This window comes from Alosa pseudoharengus, unplaced genomic scaffold, assembly GCF_046254945.1.
Source record: "Alosa pseudoharengus isolate Yale_2024_CS ecotype anadromous, Long Island Sound unplaced genomic scaffold, YU_APseudo_1.1 YU_APseudo_1.1_scf_11, whole genome shotgun sequence".
NCBI classification, from domain to species: domain Eukaryota; kingdom Metazoa; phylum Chordata; class Actinopteri; order Clupeiformes; family Clupeidae; genus Alosa; species Alosa pseudoharengus.
The window spans coordinates 28,975,348-28,994,079 of record NW_027468576.1 but is presented as its reverse complement, the minus strand read 5'-3'; the positions used below and the strand labels follow the sequence as shown (position 1 = coordinate 28,994,079).

Genomic DNA, 18,732 nt, shown 5'->3' with positions numbered 1-18,732 from the left:
ATAGAGATTTATTTTTTTGCCTGAGGCCCATGGACTACTTGCATCAAGTTATCAATTTGCACCTCTGTTGCCCCTCACAATTCCTGCTGAGCTGTGGAAACCTGGCTTCTCCATCCACTAGAATCTGATCACAGAAACGCCAATTAATCACCTGAAGCCTCAGGGGTGGACACTAATGAGCACTGCTGAGGGAACGGAAGGGAAGGACGAGACATAGCCTCCCCATTTCAACCACTTCCTAATCTCACCTTTATGTGGCCAGAGGACAACCAGATAAACTATACACTGACCGGTAAACATACACACAGTTACATTTAGTTTCAGGGTATGAGGGTCATCCAAACAAGTCTTGTATAGAAAAAACACATTAAGGGTCCTTAATTAATTCATTTGTGGGATGTGAAGCTAATCCTTTAGGTGAGGGAGGCTGATTTAATTTGCCACGGAGGGACCCTTGTGATCCTTTCCTGCCAGGAGTGCACGCCTTGAGCTTAATTGACCAATCGAATGGCAGAGGCCAGAAAAACAATAACAACGTCAATAACAGCTATCACCTGTCACAACAACGGCAACAACAACCATGACCCATTACAGTATGGAATACTACTACGGATCAGTGATAGAAAAGAGATGCTTAAGGTGTTTAACAACCTCCAATGTTAAATGGAAACTTCACTCAGTCTCTACTAATTCATTCAATTGATTGAGTCAATCAATCAGAATGTGAGCCCCTTGTCATAATCGACTAGTTGTGACTGAATGAGATGTATAGATGTAAACAGACACAGGTGTATCTCTGTGGGGATGTTCTCCATGCAGTGGAGTACACTTGTAATGCTATTTTTAACCTAGTCAGTGGTGAAACAAAGCATTATGTTCATATCCAGCCGTAGTGAAAATTCAGACTCAGAAGCAATGTAAAAATAGGGCCCAGGTTGAAAACTCCTGCAGTTCCCTTGTGTGAGCACACCAACACTTTTAATTGGTCATGTGTGCTTGCTTGGATGTCTTAGCCACTTACTTTGTGCTGAGCCACTGGTCTTCACAGATTCCCTGAACTGTTGAGAAAAAACAAGGTAACTGTAAACTTCTATAGCTAGGAAGAATTTCTTCTAATCGTTTAAAAAGTGCTGTTGACACAGGGTACAGGACACCCCTACAGAAGAGCCACACACCAAATCTAATCTGCAGTTGAGCTTGAAGAACTATTACAAGACCCATTGGTACTACACCTCCTCCACCATTACTAAACATCTACTGAGCATTAGTTAATAAAAATATATGCAGACTGTCTAACAAATATATAACATATATCTCTAGACATTTCTATGGGCCAATGTATGAATGTACTGTTAAACCCAGTGATGGGAAACACTTACCTTGTGTTTATTGCTGCTACACTCTGCCAGCAGACTCTTGCAGCTCTTGTGGACGTTCACAGCACAGTCTGTCAGGCAGAGACAGAACAGAGGTACATCAGTGATGCCAATCCCCAAGTCAGGCCACAGTGGTCTCAATGGTGCGGATTTGCTTGATTAGCAGTGCACCTCAAAGCAGCGGTAAGCTGTTTTTGTCACACACTAGCTAAAATCCAAGTCTTGCCTGGCAAACATCAACAACAGCGCAGCTGCCACTGATAAAAACTAGGTAGCTCGCTAACTGATGTATTGTGGCATGGGTATGTTTGGCGACATCAAACTTGAAAAGCTGTAATGGGGTTTTGGACCTGAATCACAAAACTACATCATGAACAGCCTAGGTGACTGCGGGGAAGAACAGCAGGTGTGTCATCTGTTATAACCACACAAGGCGCTACACTATCTATCAACTAAAAAATACCTAAAATAAAATGTGCCTAATGAATGGTCAATATGTGAACTTCGCAAGCTCCTCTGAAGTTTAAGCATGGCTTATGCCTCTCCTTCCAAAATATTGGTCAATCACTAATGGATTTATGGCTATAGGCGTAGTGTGAGGCCAGGTTTCTGGACTAAGGTTGAAACCTTTCCTGCGAATCCACCCTTCCCCCACTCAACATCACACACAGCTGATTAAAAAGATTTAAACATTCAACTGCAACGCTAGACTAAGCTGTGTCATATGATAGACAGGGCTGTCATATTCAAGATTATCATGAGTTAGGTCAGGCTCTTTGAGGGTGGGTGGAGGTACTTAACGTTCCCAGACATCAACAGCAGAATCTAAACCGCGGCAGTGGAGACACATACTGAAACCAAATCAAACATTTGCAGTCAGATAATAAGGCTAACACGAAAAAGGCAACAGACACTTGATTCATAACAAAAGTGAAAAACACAAATGAGAGAGCAATCTTGTTATCCAACCACAAAAACAACTGTCAGTATGCTGGCAGAAAGGCACAGTCTACATACAACACTGGAACTCCAATGGTGCATTACTGGGGATGTGAGTTTGCAAGGCCAATGGTGGCCAGATGGAGCCAGGTGAAACGATGCTATTCATTTATTATAGGACTTGTGCAGGGCTAGATGAAGGACCAAGCTTACAGGTGAACACCCACAAGGTTTGGCTCTAACAGCAAGGAACCCAGCCAATCCATAATGGCTTCAGTTAGGCCTAATAATGGACTGCCAATTGCTTGTAAATATTTTTGACTCTCCATGATAAACAGAGCTTTCCTTAATGCTTTAAAATGGCATGCTGAATATTTAGCTGGATTTAAGTGGCTGCAACGACCTGAACAAAAAAAAAAACGCATGCTGTGGCTAAGAGCTAATCATTTTGGTGTGATGTGCACGTCTGATAGAAGCTACAGCCAGACGGCGTCGGCAAATGTTCTCTGGTTGCTGACGCACACACAAAATATATGGTACTATACCCTGTACCTGCTACATGGCCTAAAACAGCAGCTTGTGGTGGTATATTTCTGCAAGCCATTCGTGCACGAGACAGTGTGGTTGCTTGACTCTGCTGTAATTATCTGTCCAGAATCAGAGACAGGGAGCTGGAAGGCTGTGTTCTGAACAGAGAATGTTCTGTGATGGGGTTTTAACAGCAAATAAGCCACAAATAGATGACCTTGCTTGCTAAAACTCTGCATTTTCAATGTGAAGCCAGAAATCAGCACACTATTGCAAATACCTCATCTGCAGCCACATTAACCACTATTATTGATTATGAGCTGGGACTGTTACTGAGGCTAGAGAATGTCAATGCTGTGCACATGCACACACCACAACTGCAAACTGAAGCCATCAAGCCTATGCACTGACACACACCTTGCGCTTTGTGCACCCGTTTAGCATTTTGACTTTTGCAGGACTTAATGCAACTGGACGCAATTGTCAAGTGGCTCTTTAAGTTATGGCGTGTACTTTTTCTAATAACCATTGTACTATCCTGGCTATGCTGGAGATTTTGGTGTGTTCTTCTTTACACCATTACACAATGTTTAATGTTAAGATAATTGAAGATAAGAGATAGAAATTTGCAATTGTCTGATAAGACTGATTACAAAGGTCTGAAACTGGGTTAAGTGTGTGGTTGTAGCCACAGGGATGGGCTTTGATTGTGCCCATGTAAGGGGTGGGTGTGATGTTTTACCAGAAGCACAGCAAAGCAACATCCACTGTCAACCCTACAGGCATTTTCCCACTTTTCATCAAGCCAAAGCCAGACTTCCAGCACATTTTGGATGGTCTATGTCAGCAGAGACCAGCTCATGAACAACATGAACCTGACTATGTCAGCTAGGGTTGTGCCGATAGACGATATCATCGTCCATCGTGATGGTTGACAGACATCACGATGGAAAGCAACCATCGTGATGCCACGCCCCCACATGCCAGTCAACAGCTGTAACCTGCTGTAACAGGCTACAACATATAAAAAAACTTTCCCTGGAAATGAAACTGAGCCTACTTTAAAGGCTGTCAGTCAAACAGTTATCACGTATTAGTCTACCGTCTTGTAAAATAAAAGACTTATTAGTCTACCATCTTATTCAAATAATTCCTGACTGACGTGAATGTGTAGCCTTATTGTCTTTTTGTAGCCTACATGTCTCGCAGGCCTTTTGTCTACATTGGACGTAACATATGTAGTCTAATGTTTTAGCAGAAAATAGTCCTATTGAATTATTATTGTTAGGCTACATTCTAGCGCTCAAATATTTTGCGAGGCTACAGCGAGCGCCAAATGCGTCCTTTTCCTCTGTGTTAAAATAAACCATTTCTTTCGTTAATTATAGGATCAGAAGGTAGCCTATCCGTCTTTCACTGTAAGGCTTGTATTTAATGCATTTAGCAAAAGTCCCAGACAGCAGCGGAGTGGTAATCGGGATTCGTTATTTGTAAACGTTTTTTTACTTCGTCCTCCAGTCTGGACTGCGCGATCGCAGCCCTTTCACTTCCCGCCGCCCTCATAGTCAGCATAGACGGTAGCCTGATAACGTTGGATGCTGCATAGCGTACTACTGAAGATTTTAAATGAGTGACCACGATTGTAGTCTTAAGTAGCTTTTTTGCTAGGCCCAACTAAGGCTGACAATGTGTAATATTCCGCTGGTTGGTGCACACGCAAGTGTTCAGATTGACTATCCATCTTTCACGACGATTGGAGCAGATATTCCACACGGTAGCCTGGTCAGTATGTCTCTCTTAGCTGTCCTCTTTCATATAGCCTATATAATATTTTTTTTTTTTTATGTAGAACATTATAAATGTATTTCTGTACAGACATGGTAATTAATTAGTGTTTACTACCCCCCCCCCCCCCCCACACACGATATCATCGTCCATCACGATGTTTTACTGTACACATCGTCAAATGCCAATTTAGGAGACATCGCCCAACCCTAATGTCAGCCCCATAAGAGGAAAGATTATGGGACAAAATGCACCTGTTCGAGAATAAGCCACACTATAGACCTGTGACACTGCTTATCTTTTATTTTTTACAAACAACAAAAAATCTTAAGCATAATCAACTGCATCAACAACAATCATATCCACAATATACCAATAATAGGCACTTTGACAGTACAGAACAACCATATGTTGAATAACAGCTTGAATTGTATTAAAAACAAACATAGCTTTTGGCAACAATAACATAAAAAAAAAATCACATCTGGTAGTGGTGCATAATGTTTGTGTTTCTGTGTGCATATAGTATGTACGTGTGTGTGTGTGTGTGTGTGTGTGTATGTGTGTTTCCCGAGGCAATCCCAAGCCTCTTCCTGCACCTGCTCACTAAAACAGCAGACATCAAGGGTGTGCCCTGCAGCGGCAGGTGCTCTCTCTCCACAACGCCACCACAGAGATAGAGAGAGAGAGAGAGAATAAGTGAGTGAAAAGCCAAGAGAAAGTGAATGCCTGAGAAATAAGAGTATACTGGAAGAGATAGACCCACCAGCCAAAGCAAGAATTCCTCTGCACCTTTGTACAGTAGTACACAACCACAGTATGATTCATCTCCAGTTGCCAAACATTCAAGGTAACAGACTCATCTTATCCAATTGTCACAGGCTGAGAATACCATGCAAACAATCTTAGCAAGGAAAAAAATACTGACATGGACATTGTGCAACACCAATTAAACCGTCAAACCCTTTAAAATAGAGGGCAGGCTATCTATCCTACGGTACTCTCTATCCATACTGCAATGTTAAGCTGTTTCCTCATAGAAGGGTACAGCTATACCGGTACTTTAGTCTAAGGGGTGAGGGCATTTGAAACTATCTAAGCGCACTCACTGATAATGGAACCTTAACACCTAATTGACACTGAGCCACTTATCTACAGCACTAACAATCATTTACTCGCTCGCTAACAGCCCAATGGAAACCTACCTTTCCACAGTCCTGTCCCTTGCATGGACAAGGTTACATATGATCTATCAGCACACAGCAGTTGTAAATAACACTACCTTTCATAAAGTCCTCAACCGTCAAGGTCAACTTCACAGTTGGATTATAACAATTTGGGACATTATATGTCTGCCTTAATTTCTCTTACACTGTAGGTAAATACAGGAACAGAGTGGCCAAGGACACATTTCCCCACACAGACTTCATTATAATGTTGAATAATGCTACATCACAAGTCATTTGAAGACATGACTATCTAGGCCTTGCTGAACACATTTCATCACACTACCAAGGAATAATAATATTTAAAAAAATCACACAATCTATCTGTGCTCAAAACAAGGCGCCTCACCTACGAGGTCTCTGCAGAGGGCATGACTGTCCAGTCTAGTTGGTGTTAGTGGTGAGAGGGGAGGAACTGTAGACCAGAAGACTGAGGGTGGAGAAACAAAACTAAGCTAAAGTGAGTACGGATGCTCTAGTAAGCAGGTCTGCCAAGCCCAATCAACTACATGTGACCATTCCCACGAACAAATTCAGGGGCTTCCAGAACTCAGCAGCCTGACGGCAGAGGTTCGAGTGTCAATCACTCGAAAGAAACATAGTCTGACACTGCCTCAATACACCGTGAGACGACGAGACCTCTAAAACCCTTTAATTTAATGAGGCATCTAAAGCACTTCAATTTGTGTATCAACTTAACAAAGTGATAATATAAGGTAGGCTAGTATTTGCTTCTTCCAAAAAAGACCAACCAAATTTGTGATTAACATGACCTGACAGTCATCTGGTCCACGAGATTTTTTAATTAGCTTAACAGTAACGTTGACCTTATCTAAAATGTTTTAGCCTACATTGTTAGAGAGTTCGTGCATTAGAAATGAGTCATATCTTGTCTAAGTCTGTGACGACGTTAACTTTTACATGGAGTCTAAACGTTAAACTGTGAACGTAGGAGTACATGTTTAACTGTTTAACATTTTTTCCGAACAAAAGCATCCACTGAAGCCCATATGATGCGGCCCTAACATTAGAAATGTTTAAGTTGCTATCTACATGGCGTTGACTGTCATGCTCAACAACTGAGAAGCGCACAGACCGTTAACGATACTTAGTAAAGTAACTTATCTTGACAAGACAGCTAGTTAAGAGGTTCAGATCCTACAAACTGTAACAAACTAACTAGCACGTTCCATTCAATGTAAGCTGAAAGCAACACCAAGCAGCTAACGATGATCACAAGGGCAGTCAAGAGGGGATGTGTCCTCTAACGTTGTTTGAATAGGAAGGATGAGACAATCAGCTACCCAACTGTCCATTATTTGACACTGGAACAGCAGTACATTTAATTCCATGCACTTTCCGAGAGTTTATGTTTGTTTTTACAAAAAACACAGTTCTTACTAAACGATAACGTTTTATCTTACATTTGTGCTGCTAACTAATACTAGCTACGTAGCGATAGTTGGCTACCCGTTGCTGGCAACCAAACCAAACATTAACGTTGAGCTAGACCTAGAACTACATCTCTATCAACCGAACACTTAAAAATATCCAAATAATATTTTCACTCTAAAATGTTATCGCAAAGTTGGGCGAAAATGATCTCAGGAAATAGCTTAGACATGGCTCCAAGAATGATTTTCAACAGGTTGTTGCTAGCTAATCACTTGCAGTAGCTCTCTGGCTATGGTAGAATACATTGGTTATCCAGTTGGCTTCAGGCTAACGGTACGAATTAGCCAAGTCAAACAAGGTAGCTAGCTAGCTGGCTGGCTAGCTCACTTGTTATGTTGGTTGGATCAAATGCACCTGATGCGTCTGAACATCGGCTTACCGTTTTGTTTCTGTCAAGACTTCTGGATTCTGATTACAGTCTCTCGTCAGTTCTCAGGTAATCGAACGACACATCGGTTGCTCCAGTGCAAAACCATAAAAATATATTTATTGCCAGCATAGTTTGTCGGATGCTGAGTTTAGTCCGCTTCTTGGATTCTCAAGGCATTGTGGGAACAATCACAGGCACACAATCCAGACCAAGCATTCCAAAGCCGATTCACTGGGTTGGGGCCCGATTTAAAGAGACAACAAACAGTTATAACATTTCAAGCCAAGTAGCCTAAGGTGCAACTTATCAGAATTTTAAAACAAGAATGAAATTGGCACTTTGAAATCTCAAATGAAGAATGACAGGCTAGTCTACATGCTGTAAGTGCTTTTTAAATGCGCTGGTAGGCGAGATCCTTAAATAGCTATTTACACCCAAATCTGCCGTCTCATAGAATTATAGGGTCACAAAACGCTAGATAACCTATAGCCTATTATTACGAGAAAGTTTGTTTAGAAAACAAAACCACAATAAAAACACTCTCAAATGTTGTCTCACATTAGTTGGACCTTCATTAGACTTTTCTTTAATGTTCAGTGCAAATATCTATGTGAGACTCCTCCAAAACAAATTCATCCACTTCAAAGCTTTCCACTCATGGTGTTCCCTTTTCAACACATCTCTGCAGCGGCACTAGTCTGGACAGTGTAAAACAATCGGGGGACAGGGTTCTCGGATGTTCTGAATGCATGCAGCTTTGAGAGATATATCAGGGCGACTTGTTTGGTAAGCAGTCCAGTTTAAACATTCATACATCATATTTCCCAACAGTGCTGTGACAGCTCGGGAGTTATGTGTGCTCTGAGAGTGTGTTTCATCACCTTGTATGACTGAAGACACATGGACTGCTCGATGCAGAGGAAGCTTAGCCTAATGGATTATCATGCCATGATGTGAGTACATAAACTATATTGAAAAATGTATTATGGGGTCATCCTGGTCCACAGTAACCAAAAATGTAATATAGTCTATGGTATACCATACATTTCTAATTATTTATTTATTATTAAAATATAATTGTTTATTGGTTTTGCCACATAGAAATGTACAACCCATGTATCCATTTATTAAAATATTCTGAAGCTATGTACTAGAACAGACCTATCCAAAAGCAACCAAATTGGCTATAGGCCTATTTTTTTATTATTATTAATAATCATGTAAATCATTGTGTCATGATGACGCTACAAAATTTTTTGTTTTTAAGGATGTTTTAAGAAAAGCATAAGTGGAAGAAGAGCGCATTAGGAGAGTCTCTCCCTCTTTACAGCGGACTCCTTGAGTTTGCTGTCTGGTGAGTGGATGAAATAAACACATCTCACTCGGGATGCACCATATTGAATGTCTGCTCATATTCGATATGCTGATATTTTCACACTCATTTTGGCCGATGCCAATACTGATATACACATCTTTTTTACACCTATATTACAACTAACCTATTGCTCTCATTGTGATAAGGCCTAGTTGTTGCAGACACGGACATTACACTTTCATTGCCATTCATTCTACCCTAAATGTATAGCCTACTTTCCCATCATATCACAGTTTCTCAAAACAGAAAATGTCAGTGGAATGGTCACAATTCTACAAACAAAACAGGTTATTTGAACCCGCATGTATGTGCATGCAGGATAGTGAATGCAAAGACAATTTTTAGGATATTTGTGCCTGGAGGCAACAAATAAGTTTACATAGAGCCAGCTGCTCTCAAAGCTAAGTTTTAGAGCCTCTTTCTTTATGACCACGGGACACAAGGGTCACAACTGATCTTTTTAGCATTCCAGAGACTTCACATCATGTGACTGAAATCAAATTCTCCATTCTCCTTCCCTAGCCCCTCTTAGTTATGTAATAGTGAGAGAACACCCATGCTGAAAGAATCATAGTTAATTGATGCTTTCTATTATACCTCAGTCATACAGCACATGAAATGCACTGGTCGCAGGAAAGACAAATGCCACCTAAAGCAGTGATAACATCTACAGACACCTGTCCAACCAAAAGCCTGGTCAGACACCCAAGGCTGATGACAGTGTGCCCTAAAATTGTGTAAGAGAGTAGCAAAAGATCATACAGTGATTCAAACACTTTCTTTGAAGCACACAGTTAATTTCCATGCAATCAATTCAGCTGGATGCAAAAGAAATTGCAGTGAAGTAATAGTGAACAAATAAGATGGTAAAGATCATGTAAGTATTTTTTTTTACAAAGCAGTGAGTTTGATTGGCAGATTTGATCTGTTGCTGGTGAAGGTCAGGTGAGACAGTCTAAGGTTTTAATTGACATGTGACTGTGGTACCATATATAGACCTTTGTTCAGAAAGCAAAATTCTTCCCATTCAGAGCCATACAGAACCATACACATTCCTTTGTTCAGAAAGCAAAATTCTTCCCATTCAGAGCCATACAGAACCATACACATTTGTAATTTCCGAAGCAGGAAGTATGTGATTGAGTATCAACTACTAACTAAATGTCTTTGTACAATAAAACCATGGCAGGCTTTGTGCTCTCTGAAAGTGATCCACTCTGTCTGATAATATCCTTACAAAGAACCAGTTATATCACCATACTTCATGCAATCATACTTCTTAGTACACTACAAGTTCAGCAAGTGCACAGTGGGGAGGAATGCTGAGGTGAGCCAGCGTGAGGGTTGGCATGCGGGTTGTGGTACTCACTCAGACACTGCATGCCATGCTTCCCCTGCAGAGTCTTGCTGCACAGTGAGCAGGTGGCCCAGTTGGAGAAAGAGCCAGGCACAAGCTGATGGCCACTAGTGCTGCCTCGGCGCCCTTTCCCCCTTTCTTTCTCTTCTCTGTCTTTCTCCCTCTCTTTCCCCCTCTCTTTCTGCTGCTCTCTCTCTTTCTCCCGATTCTTACCCTGTAGAAAAAAAGAGAGCAAAAGAGAGAACATTACTATTTTCTTTCAAAATGGAATTGTGCTTTGTCGAGTTATGTTGTACACAAATATATGGAAAACAAAGACAACAAAGATGAAGCTAGATAGTGTCACCTAATGACATAAGGTGAGGTTGATGGATAAAGGAACAACAATGTGAACTTTAGTAAGTTCCTAACATGAGCTTTAAAGATGACTATTTCACACAGGAAGTGAGGTCAGTGTGTCAGAACAGCCACGCAATAATGCCCCATGGTCTGTAATAATACTGGTTTCTCACCTTGTCTTTGTTGAAGGAGCCGGTCACTCGGTTCCTCAGCGAGCTCAGTGTCCGCTTGACTTTTGTACCCTTCTCGGATTTCTCTGTCTTTTCTTCTTCCTCTTCAGGTCTGTGGGAGAGTTGGGCAGATTGATGTTTTCTCGAGACAGGCACAAAACCACGAATAATCCCTCAAGGGAAGTGGGGGAAAAAACGTCAGAATCTCCCGTTACAGACGTTTTAATTCATAACTGACTTACTCATTTGAGAGGAATTCATACCAGGTGACACTTCCACACTGTTTCTGGTCAGAGCTCCTATTCTTGGACTTGGCACTGCAGAAAAGACAAGAGGGAACTCTACTTACTTCAGAGGCCTTATGTGAAACATAGTTTTATCAGCATCTTTCAGGTGGCAAGTCTGCCAGGAATTCACACCCTAATTCAGAGTAATTGACAGTGTAAGTACAAGCTCTCTTCCATAAAATCACACCATGCTGAAGAGCTGAACCCTCAAATTGTTCTTAAATGTCGTTTCAAATACTTCTGTAATAGATTTGTCAAAAATAACACAAGTAGAGCCATTTGGGACTTCAGCCTTCAAATAGTCAGTGTTGCTCACACCAGTGCCGAGTATTGCCCATGCCAGCATGTCAGTTGGGAGTGGAAAGGGGGTTTGGCACTGCAACAGCAAGCAAGCTCTCCTCCCCTCGCCTACATGTACTTACCCATGGTACTGCTTAAGCTCTTGGAGAACTTTCTGTACCATCAGCCTAAGACAAACAAGACAGGGAGACAGAGTGGCTGTAGGAGGATGCACTGCCGGGCTGCTGTCTGAGGGGGGGTGGGGGGATGGGGGGATGGGGACGGAGGGGTGTGTGTGTGTGTGTGTGTGTGTGTGTGTGTGTGTGTGTGTGTGTGTGTGTGTGTGTGTGTGTGTGTGTGTGTGTGTGTGTGTGTGTGTGTGTGTGTGTGTGTGTGTGTGTGTGTGTTGAGGGGAGGGGGGTACTGACTCACAGGAGAGTTTTCCTTGGACATAGTTGGGTTTTAAACATTACAGGGTTGCTCCTTTTGGACTCTTTGAGAAGCTGATAAAGCCACTAAGGAGACAGACTGGGCTGTTCTGTTTAGGTGGGAATGAATCGGGCGCCATGGACATGAAAAAGGGCGCAGGGTCATCATCCAAGACAACAAACACATTTTCAGCATTTCAGTGATTTATGCTCCTCTGTGTTTTCACGTGACTTACAGATGACTTTGTCCCTCTTCAGACTGGAGACGGTCCTCTAAGTCCTGCTCCTCTGAATATCATTGGCACAGGCAAAGAGAGAGTAATGGAATAGTTCAGAAAAACAATCATAGCACATTCCATGTCTGTACAGCATAAAACACGTTTCTCTGTGACAGGTAAACACCACCTGAACAGTACCGCTTAAGCTGAGTCCTGACAGAAATCTCTATCTTAAATCCACATTGTCAGTGAGACCCAATTTATGGGTTCAAAGTTCTTCTGGGGTGTTTTTACTATGGTCTCATAATAGAATAGAATAGCTGTAGAATCATGATCATCACAGTGTATTAAAATAAAATTCATGAATACTTAATTACTACATTACTACAATACATTTAGCGTGAACAATTTAAAAATGTAAAAGTGGATACAATGATAAATATGATTCAGATTTGCATATTTTTACAAGCTGAGGTCCAGGGGCCAGGGACCTAGGTCCAGTTGTATGGTGCCTTCAGTCCTCTGGGCTGGCGTGAGGAAGCTTGCGGTGAGAACTAACCTCCAGAGGCCTTGGCAGCCTGGCTTGAAGTTTCCAGGATTCGGGACACACGTGCTGCCCTAGACCTCTCATCTGATGCCAGCATGTCAGACTTTGCACACAGGGTCCTCCCAGTACTGTCAGATTCCTACAACAACAATAAATCCATTGGACAGCGCCGAAGATTTAATTTGCAGATTGTACCTCAAAAACAAAAGAGCTCCTCTAAGATGGTGGATTTTATGGCTTTTATACTGACTCATAGGAGCCTGGATGAATTTTGGAATCTGGTTGCTTCTTTTAAATTAGTTGTCTAGAATATCTAGTACATTTGATTAATTTGAACATGAATCATGAAAAAAAAACAAGTGGTCGACATCTGTAACCACTAACCGTTTGAAATTCAGCGTCATTTCCAACGTTGTCCTCAGAGCATTCTGGGAAAACAAATAGCTGCTGGTGTGTTGACTCTTCTCTTTCCGCATCACTGTCTATTCCGGCTGTGTCGAGACTAAGTCTAAAATCCAAAGAAATATCATGTGAATACAACAGCTAAAGAAACAAATACTGTACATGAACCAGAAATCTATAATTTCAAATGAATCCAGTTAATAAACCCATTACACCTCTATTACAGATTCACACTGTGTTAACATTGTGTGAATGTGAACCACATGAATTTGAACATGAATTCGCATTTTTTTTTATACCTTAACCCTCCTGTTGTGTTTGTTTAATGTTTACTAGTTTTGTGTTCCTGGTCAAAAATGACTGCTGCATTAAAACTTGTAGAACTTTGTATCAACTTGTGTTCTATTAGATATAACCAGATTTGAACTTCCATTTGCTATTTATATTTATTATATTTAAATCTATAGCTATTATATTTAAAGAAGTGTCAATCGGTCACATTTGACCGTGAACACAACAGGAGGGTTAACTTTGGGCTTGATATGTGAGTGTAATTTCGAGGTGTGTCTGTCATGTGGAGGAGGAGACAACTTTAGCCGCAACCATCTTGTTTTAGCAACTTTATGTACAAGTAGCAGACCACAGCTTCTGTGTCGCATTTGCTTCTGACACGGCAATAAAAAAAGGAAGCTCTTTGGCCTCACAGATGAGGTCTAATAATAGCTCTGTGCCTGTGTCTTCACCCGAGACTCACACAGATGTAAACAAGTCATAACCACCCTCACTGCTATCTGCCAATCGGAAAATGCTGGGCCCCAACACCCTCAACGAACGAATAACATTCTGCCATTCTCATAAATTTGTGTGAGCGAAACGTCACTGTGTCAATGAGGGCTGTAAATAAGCTCTAGAGCTTTACATGAAAACAAGACCAGCCTCACCTTCTGCCCAAGTCTATGGGGGAAATTGGCATATCCCAGCTGTGTCTGCGGGACGTGGACATGGAGCGCACCAGCATGGGGATGTTGTCTGAGTCTGAGCAGTCCTGGGGCTCAGGGGCCTCACGAGCCTCGGGGTCCCCCAGCTGCACTGTGGTGTTGACCGTGACGGTGGGCTGCTCCGAGTCGCTGTGCTGTGGCTCCATTCTGCTGCTGAACTGCCAGGGGAGCTGGCTGTAGCTGGACACTGCAGGGTCTGTCGTACGAGAGCCCTGGTCCACTATCTGGTACACGTGCAGTGTCGGGCTGAGCGTGTGCTCGCCTACGGGGGTGATGACGATGGACAGGGCTGTGGGCGGCGTCTGGCTGGTCACAGGCTCGGGCTGAAGGTCCCTGAAGAACTCAGAGTCTCTTAGAGACGCGTCGAGATTGAGGAGGTCCTCTGTGCTGCTGTCCACGTCCTGCCCTGGGTTCTCATAGTCACTCTCTGTTGAGCTGGGACTCTTGTCACAGAGGGGAAAGATACACTTATCCACCATGTCAGCTTAGAGATTCATCACAGGTTGTTAGGTTTTTGTAGTGCAGGACTAACTCAAACATAAGATGAACCATGTATGGAAGGGTCTTTTTGTGGTTCATTAAAAAGGAATGATTTCAGGGGACAATATTACGGTGGAAATACTATTGACAAGAAATAGAGTCCATGCAAATACAGTGTTTTATAGTGCTTCATTGACAAGAAATAGAGTCCATGCAAATACAGTGTTTTATAGTGCTTCATAGAAATAAATTGTGCTCAGGTTGAATGTTTTCTTACCTGCTCCTCTGTCAGGCTAGTGAAGAAAACATCCTCTGCGATGGATGAAGGAGAGAGGGAGGAGGAAGACTCTGTCCCCGAGCCCAGGGTTGCAGGTGGGGCACATGGCTTACCTTCTGACCCTGCCAAACAAAACACCACACCAGAGCCTGATCAATAAACACACTCAGATTTGCACACTAACCTTACTGTAAACTCACCAGTACTGTGGTTGCCAAGTGTAAACAACATTAGCATCTGCTCTTGATTTTAAGGTCACAGCACTGCAGTAGTTTGCTACTCAGCCATACTCAGATTGTAAAGGCTGGTAAGATCATGCATTAAAGGTAGAGTCCACAATATTATAAGACGGTACACTTTGTTGACAAATTCAGTAAAAATGGCTCCTCACGGAACACAATCTTCCAGTTGTGTGTTCTGTGTGTGTACACTCAAAAAACCTCAAGTCTCCCTCCGCTGCCCTGGTGCTGACTAGATGGGAAACAAGGTGGCTCGTGCCGAGTCATAAACAATTCCAGCCAATCAATACATTGCCTCAGGAGCACGGAAGGGAGGGGTGTAATTTGATTGGTTGTTTTGCTCAAATATCAACAACCTTTTCAGAATCGCATTCTACCCTTAAGCTTTCAATCAGCGTACATTTTGGCTGGCGTCTAGGCCATTACAGTGTATGTTGCTCATCAGATGGTTTTTGTTTTTGGGCCACTGTAACCACACGCTAGCAGATGGACACTGTTAGTCACACTCTAACAGTAAATGGAAATCAGATGATGTATTTTGTGTGCAGTCTGAAACAGACTGATGCTTACTCAGGCTTACTTGGGTTTGTCGTTAGAAATGGTAGCTAGTATGTTGCCTGTTTGTCTAGCATGGGAAGCTGGATTCAGCATTGACCTCTGCATATCTAAGGGGGAGGGGGCTTGTTTATGGAATAAGCGCACAAAAAGCTCCTTATTGCCACCATCGCATTAATAGATTCTGCAGTTCACATGACGTCAGAAATGGCAGAATGGCAGTTGTCCCTGGCAACTAAATTGAAAAAAGGTCCAAATTAACCCCATCATTTTAAAGAGAAACGGAAAGCTCCAAATTGTGTTTGAATATGAAAATGAAATCCTTCTCTAATCATAAGTTCTTTTTGGTTGCATCTGTTGGGACACACAACATAATCTTTATGAATCCATTTTTTTAAGGTCTTTGTCAGACTTAAGGGTGATTGCAGGAAATACTCAATCTAATATTTGTAATTAAGTGTTACTTAATAACTGTAACAAATTATTTATTACTTATTGTTAAAATAACAATGAACAAATAACAAAATAAAATAATACAAAACAAAATAACTATTAAAAAAAACTATTACTCATTGTTAAAATGAAAACTACACATCATCTCTTCCAGTAACACAGTGGGATTAGCTTGAGGTGCCCTCTGTGTCATGTACAGCAAGTGTCAAGAGGAATCCTAGACCCAGAGCCCAGTGTTGTGCAAGAGACATGCAGGGCTGTGGGGTGGGAGGGAGCCATGAGTTCAGCTTGGGATTATACCCATTCAGAGGAGGCCGGCCGGGATGGAAAGCAGACTTCCAAGGATCAGCGGCTGTTATAAACCAGGGCCTGTACCTCGCACCCCCAAGCCAGACCGTCAAAGATGCTCTTCTCTAAACAATACGCAGACAGTAGCTCCGCCGCCGTATTTTCAGATGTAAATCACGTGTGCGCTGCTGAAGCGGCCGTGTCCAAGTACAGGCAGATTGTTTGTGTCCAAACTGCATACAGTTTGTAAACCCATAACACCAAGATGCTTGTTATGCTTGGGCCTCCTTTTATGGTCGGCCTGCCGCACTTTATAGTGGCGGGCTGAAAGTTAAACAGAGAGCCTCCCAAGCTGTCTCCAGTGTAGGGCCAGGCCGCTGCGCTACTGACTCTCCGCCTGGCCCGTGGCTGCTCACACAGCCCCGGAGAGGACGTCAGGTCCCTGCTGTTTAAACCCCACAGGTTAGCAAACTGGCCACACAAATCATTAAGTTATGTGAGTCAGAAGCTTATTTAACAGGATTACAAGGGGCAACGGGCAGACTGCACAGGCTGTTCCTGAGTCAACCTCAGGGGCTGTGTAACATGGCTCCACTATTTCATCCTTGAGGCATTCATGTAACCATATTATAAAATAAACGGAAAGGCAGGTGAACTACGTTTCAAAAAAGTAAAAAATGAAACATGGTAAAGCCTGGCGAATAGTGAATATAATAATATAATGAGATCTTCATGTGAGCATAGATACAGTATGTCTTCTCACAATATAGACAGTTTGCAATCACAGGAGGACACGGACGAGTTTTACAACATTTGGATTGCCGGTACATAAATGGTTGACAAAGATTCCACTGTCATCCCGTTATAGCAAAAACATGCGGAGGCCCTTCTCATAACACAACAACTGTCAGTTACCTCTGAATGCCACTTCCTCGTTGAGGTCTGTCAGGGAAATCCAACACACACACACACACACACACACACACACACACCCACACACACGTGGGCTATGTCAGTGTGAAGCTCACATGAGTGCCTAGCCGGGTGACTTAAGGACTGACCCAGGAGGGCAAGCCACACAAGACCCAGCTGTTCCTATGCCACATATACTGTATCTGTCATAGGATCTGCTATCTCCTCCACATGCACCACCACAACTCACGCTCAAGTCACACAGGGCCTCCCAGAGTCCTTCCATCTGTCATGTATGTTCAGTGAAGCACAGCAGAGGAGGACACCCACACAATGTAATGACCAGCGCGTGCTGGGAATCAAATGGCTTGGCCATGACATCACAGAAAGCAACAGTCTTTGAGACCTTGTTCTGGTCTAATACTGGTCAGCAAGTACCTTTTTCAAAAGTAGAGAATAATAATTCCTGTGTCAGTCATTTAAATGGCTAGATGACTGATAACATACCATGCAATTTCAGACTAACTTTGCTCAACATGCTGACGTCTTATCTGACGTGCTGAAATAACCTAATTTATGATACCACTCATGCAAGTGGGTTGTTGTAAACAAATAAACATAGTAAAAAAATAAATGAAACAAGAATTTATAAATACAAAACAGTTTGAATCCTATTTTGAATCCAAAAGATTCAATACTTAAGATATTCAAAGTCACTAAAAAATTCCTATAAAAAGAATATACACTGTGCCTATTTAGAACACAATATGTCAGAGGACAACAGGGAAATGTGATAATAGCACATCTGTGACTGTTATAAAAAATACCATAAAGATCAAAAAATAGAGAACTGACTTTTTACATTGGCACTGTCTGGAATGTTCAGCAGCAATAGCACATACCAGAGAAGTGTGTTCAAAACAAAACAAAAACAAATAGCAGAACAGAAAGGCTAGCGCAATATACCTCTTTTGAAGGACCATCGTTTCATCCAGAGCTTGGAGAAAGAGGGCCAGGAGTTGTTCAGGGGGGAGTCCGCCATGGCTGGTGAACTCGCCGAGAGCAACTTGAGCGAGCACAAGGCAGAGAGAGTCCCAGTGCGGGGTCAGGCAAGCAGTGAGGGATTATCTAACATATGATACAAACCCAGAGCCCCATAGCTCAGGCTGACAGCAACGATGGAAGGCAAGTGAGAGGGAGGGATGGAAAAGCAGGGGAGAGAGGGAGAGTGGAAGAACGAGAGGGAGAGAAAGGGAAGAGGTGTGGCAGGAGGTTGGACTTAAGAAGTACAGAAGGGAAAACACCAGTCAAGCAAAGACTGAGGAGGCACAGATGATGGCAGGCAAACTTTCTATATGGTGCCTTTGTGATGTACTCTCGTTAGCAGGAGCATGAATGTCTCATTGCTGGCAAGTACTTGCCCATTGTATTATGTTGTGTCATATACAG

The 18,732-nt window shown here is 42.4% G+C and overlaps 1 protein-coding gene across 2 annotated transcripts in view; it reads right to left on the bottom strand.

The window, feature by feature from the left end:
• arhgef18b (rho/rac guanine nucleotide exchange factor (GEF) 18b) overlaps positions 1 to 18,354 on the bottom strand; it is a 40,911-nt gene extending 22,557 nt beyond the window's left edge. Inside the window, exons 1-12 of one of the 2 annotated variants that reach the window (XM_076278739.1) lie at positions 18,250 to 18,354; positions 14,837 to 14,958; positions 14,023 to 14,522; positions 13,064 to 13,187; positions 12,692 to 12,818; positions 12,151 to 12,202; positions 11,630 to 11,674; positions 11,163 to 11,237; positions 10,924 to 11,032; positions 10,424 to 10,625; positions 1,380 to 1,447; positions 1,022 to 1,058 (exon numbers count right to left, since the gene is read on the bottom strand). In XM_076278739.1, the coding sequence (XP_076134854.1) occupies positions 1,022 to 1,058; positions 1,380 to 1,447; positions 10,424 to 10,625; positions 10,924 to 11,032; positions 11,163 to 11,237; positions 11,630 to 11,674; positions 12,151 to 12,202; positions 12,692 to 12,818; positions 13,064 to 13,187; positions 14,023 to 14,522; positions 14,837 to 14,958; positions 18,250 to 18,325 (1,537 nt within the window). In that variant the 5' untranslated portion in view covers positions 18,326 to 18,354. The remainder of the gene's footprint in view (positions 1 to 1,021; positions 1,059 to 1,379; positions 1,448 to 10,423; positions 10,626 to 10,923; positions 11,033 to 11,162; positions 11,238 to 11,629; positions 11,675 to 12,150; positions 12,203 to 12,691; positions 12,819 to 13,063; positions 13,188 to 14,022; positions 14,523 to 14,836; positions 14,959 to 18,249) is intronic. The other variant, XM_076278740.1, reaches the window with a different exon arrangement.
• Between the last annotated feature and the right edge of the window lie 378 nt (positions 18,355 to 18,732).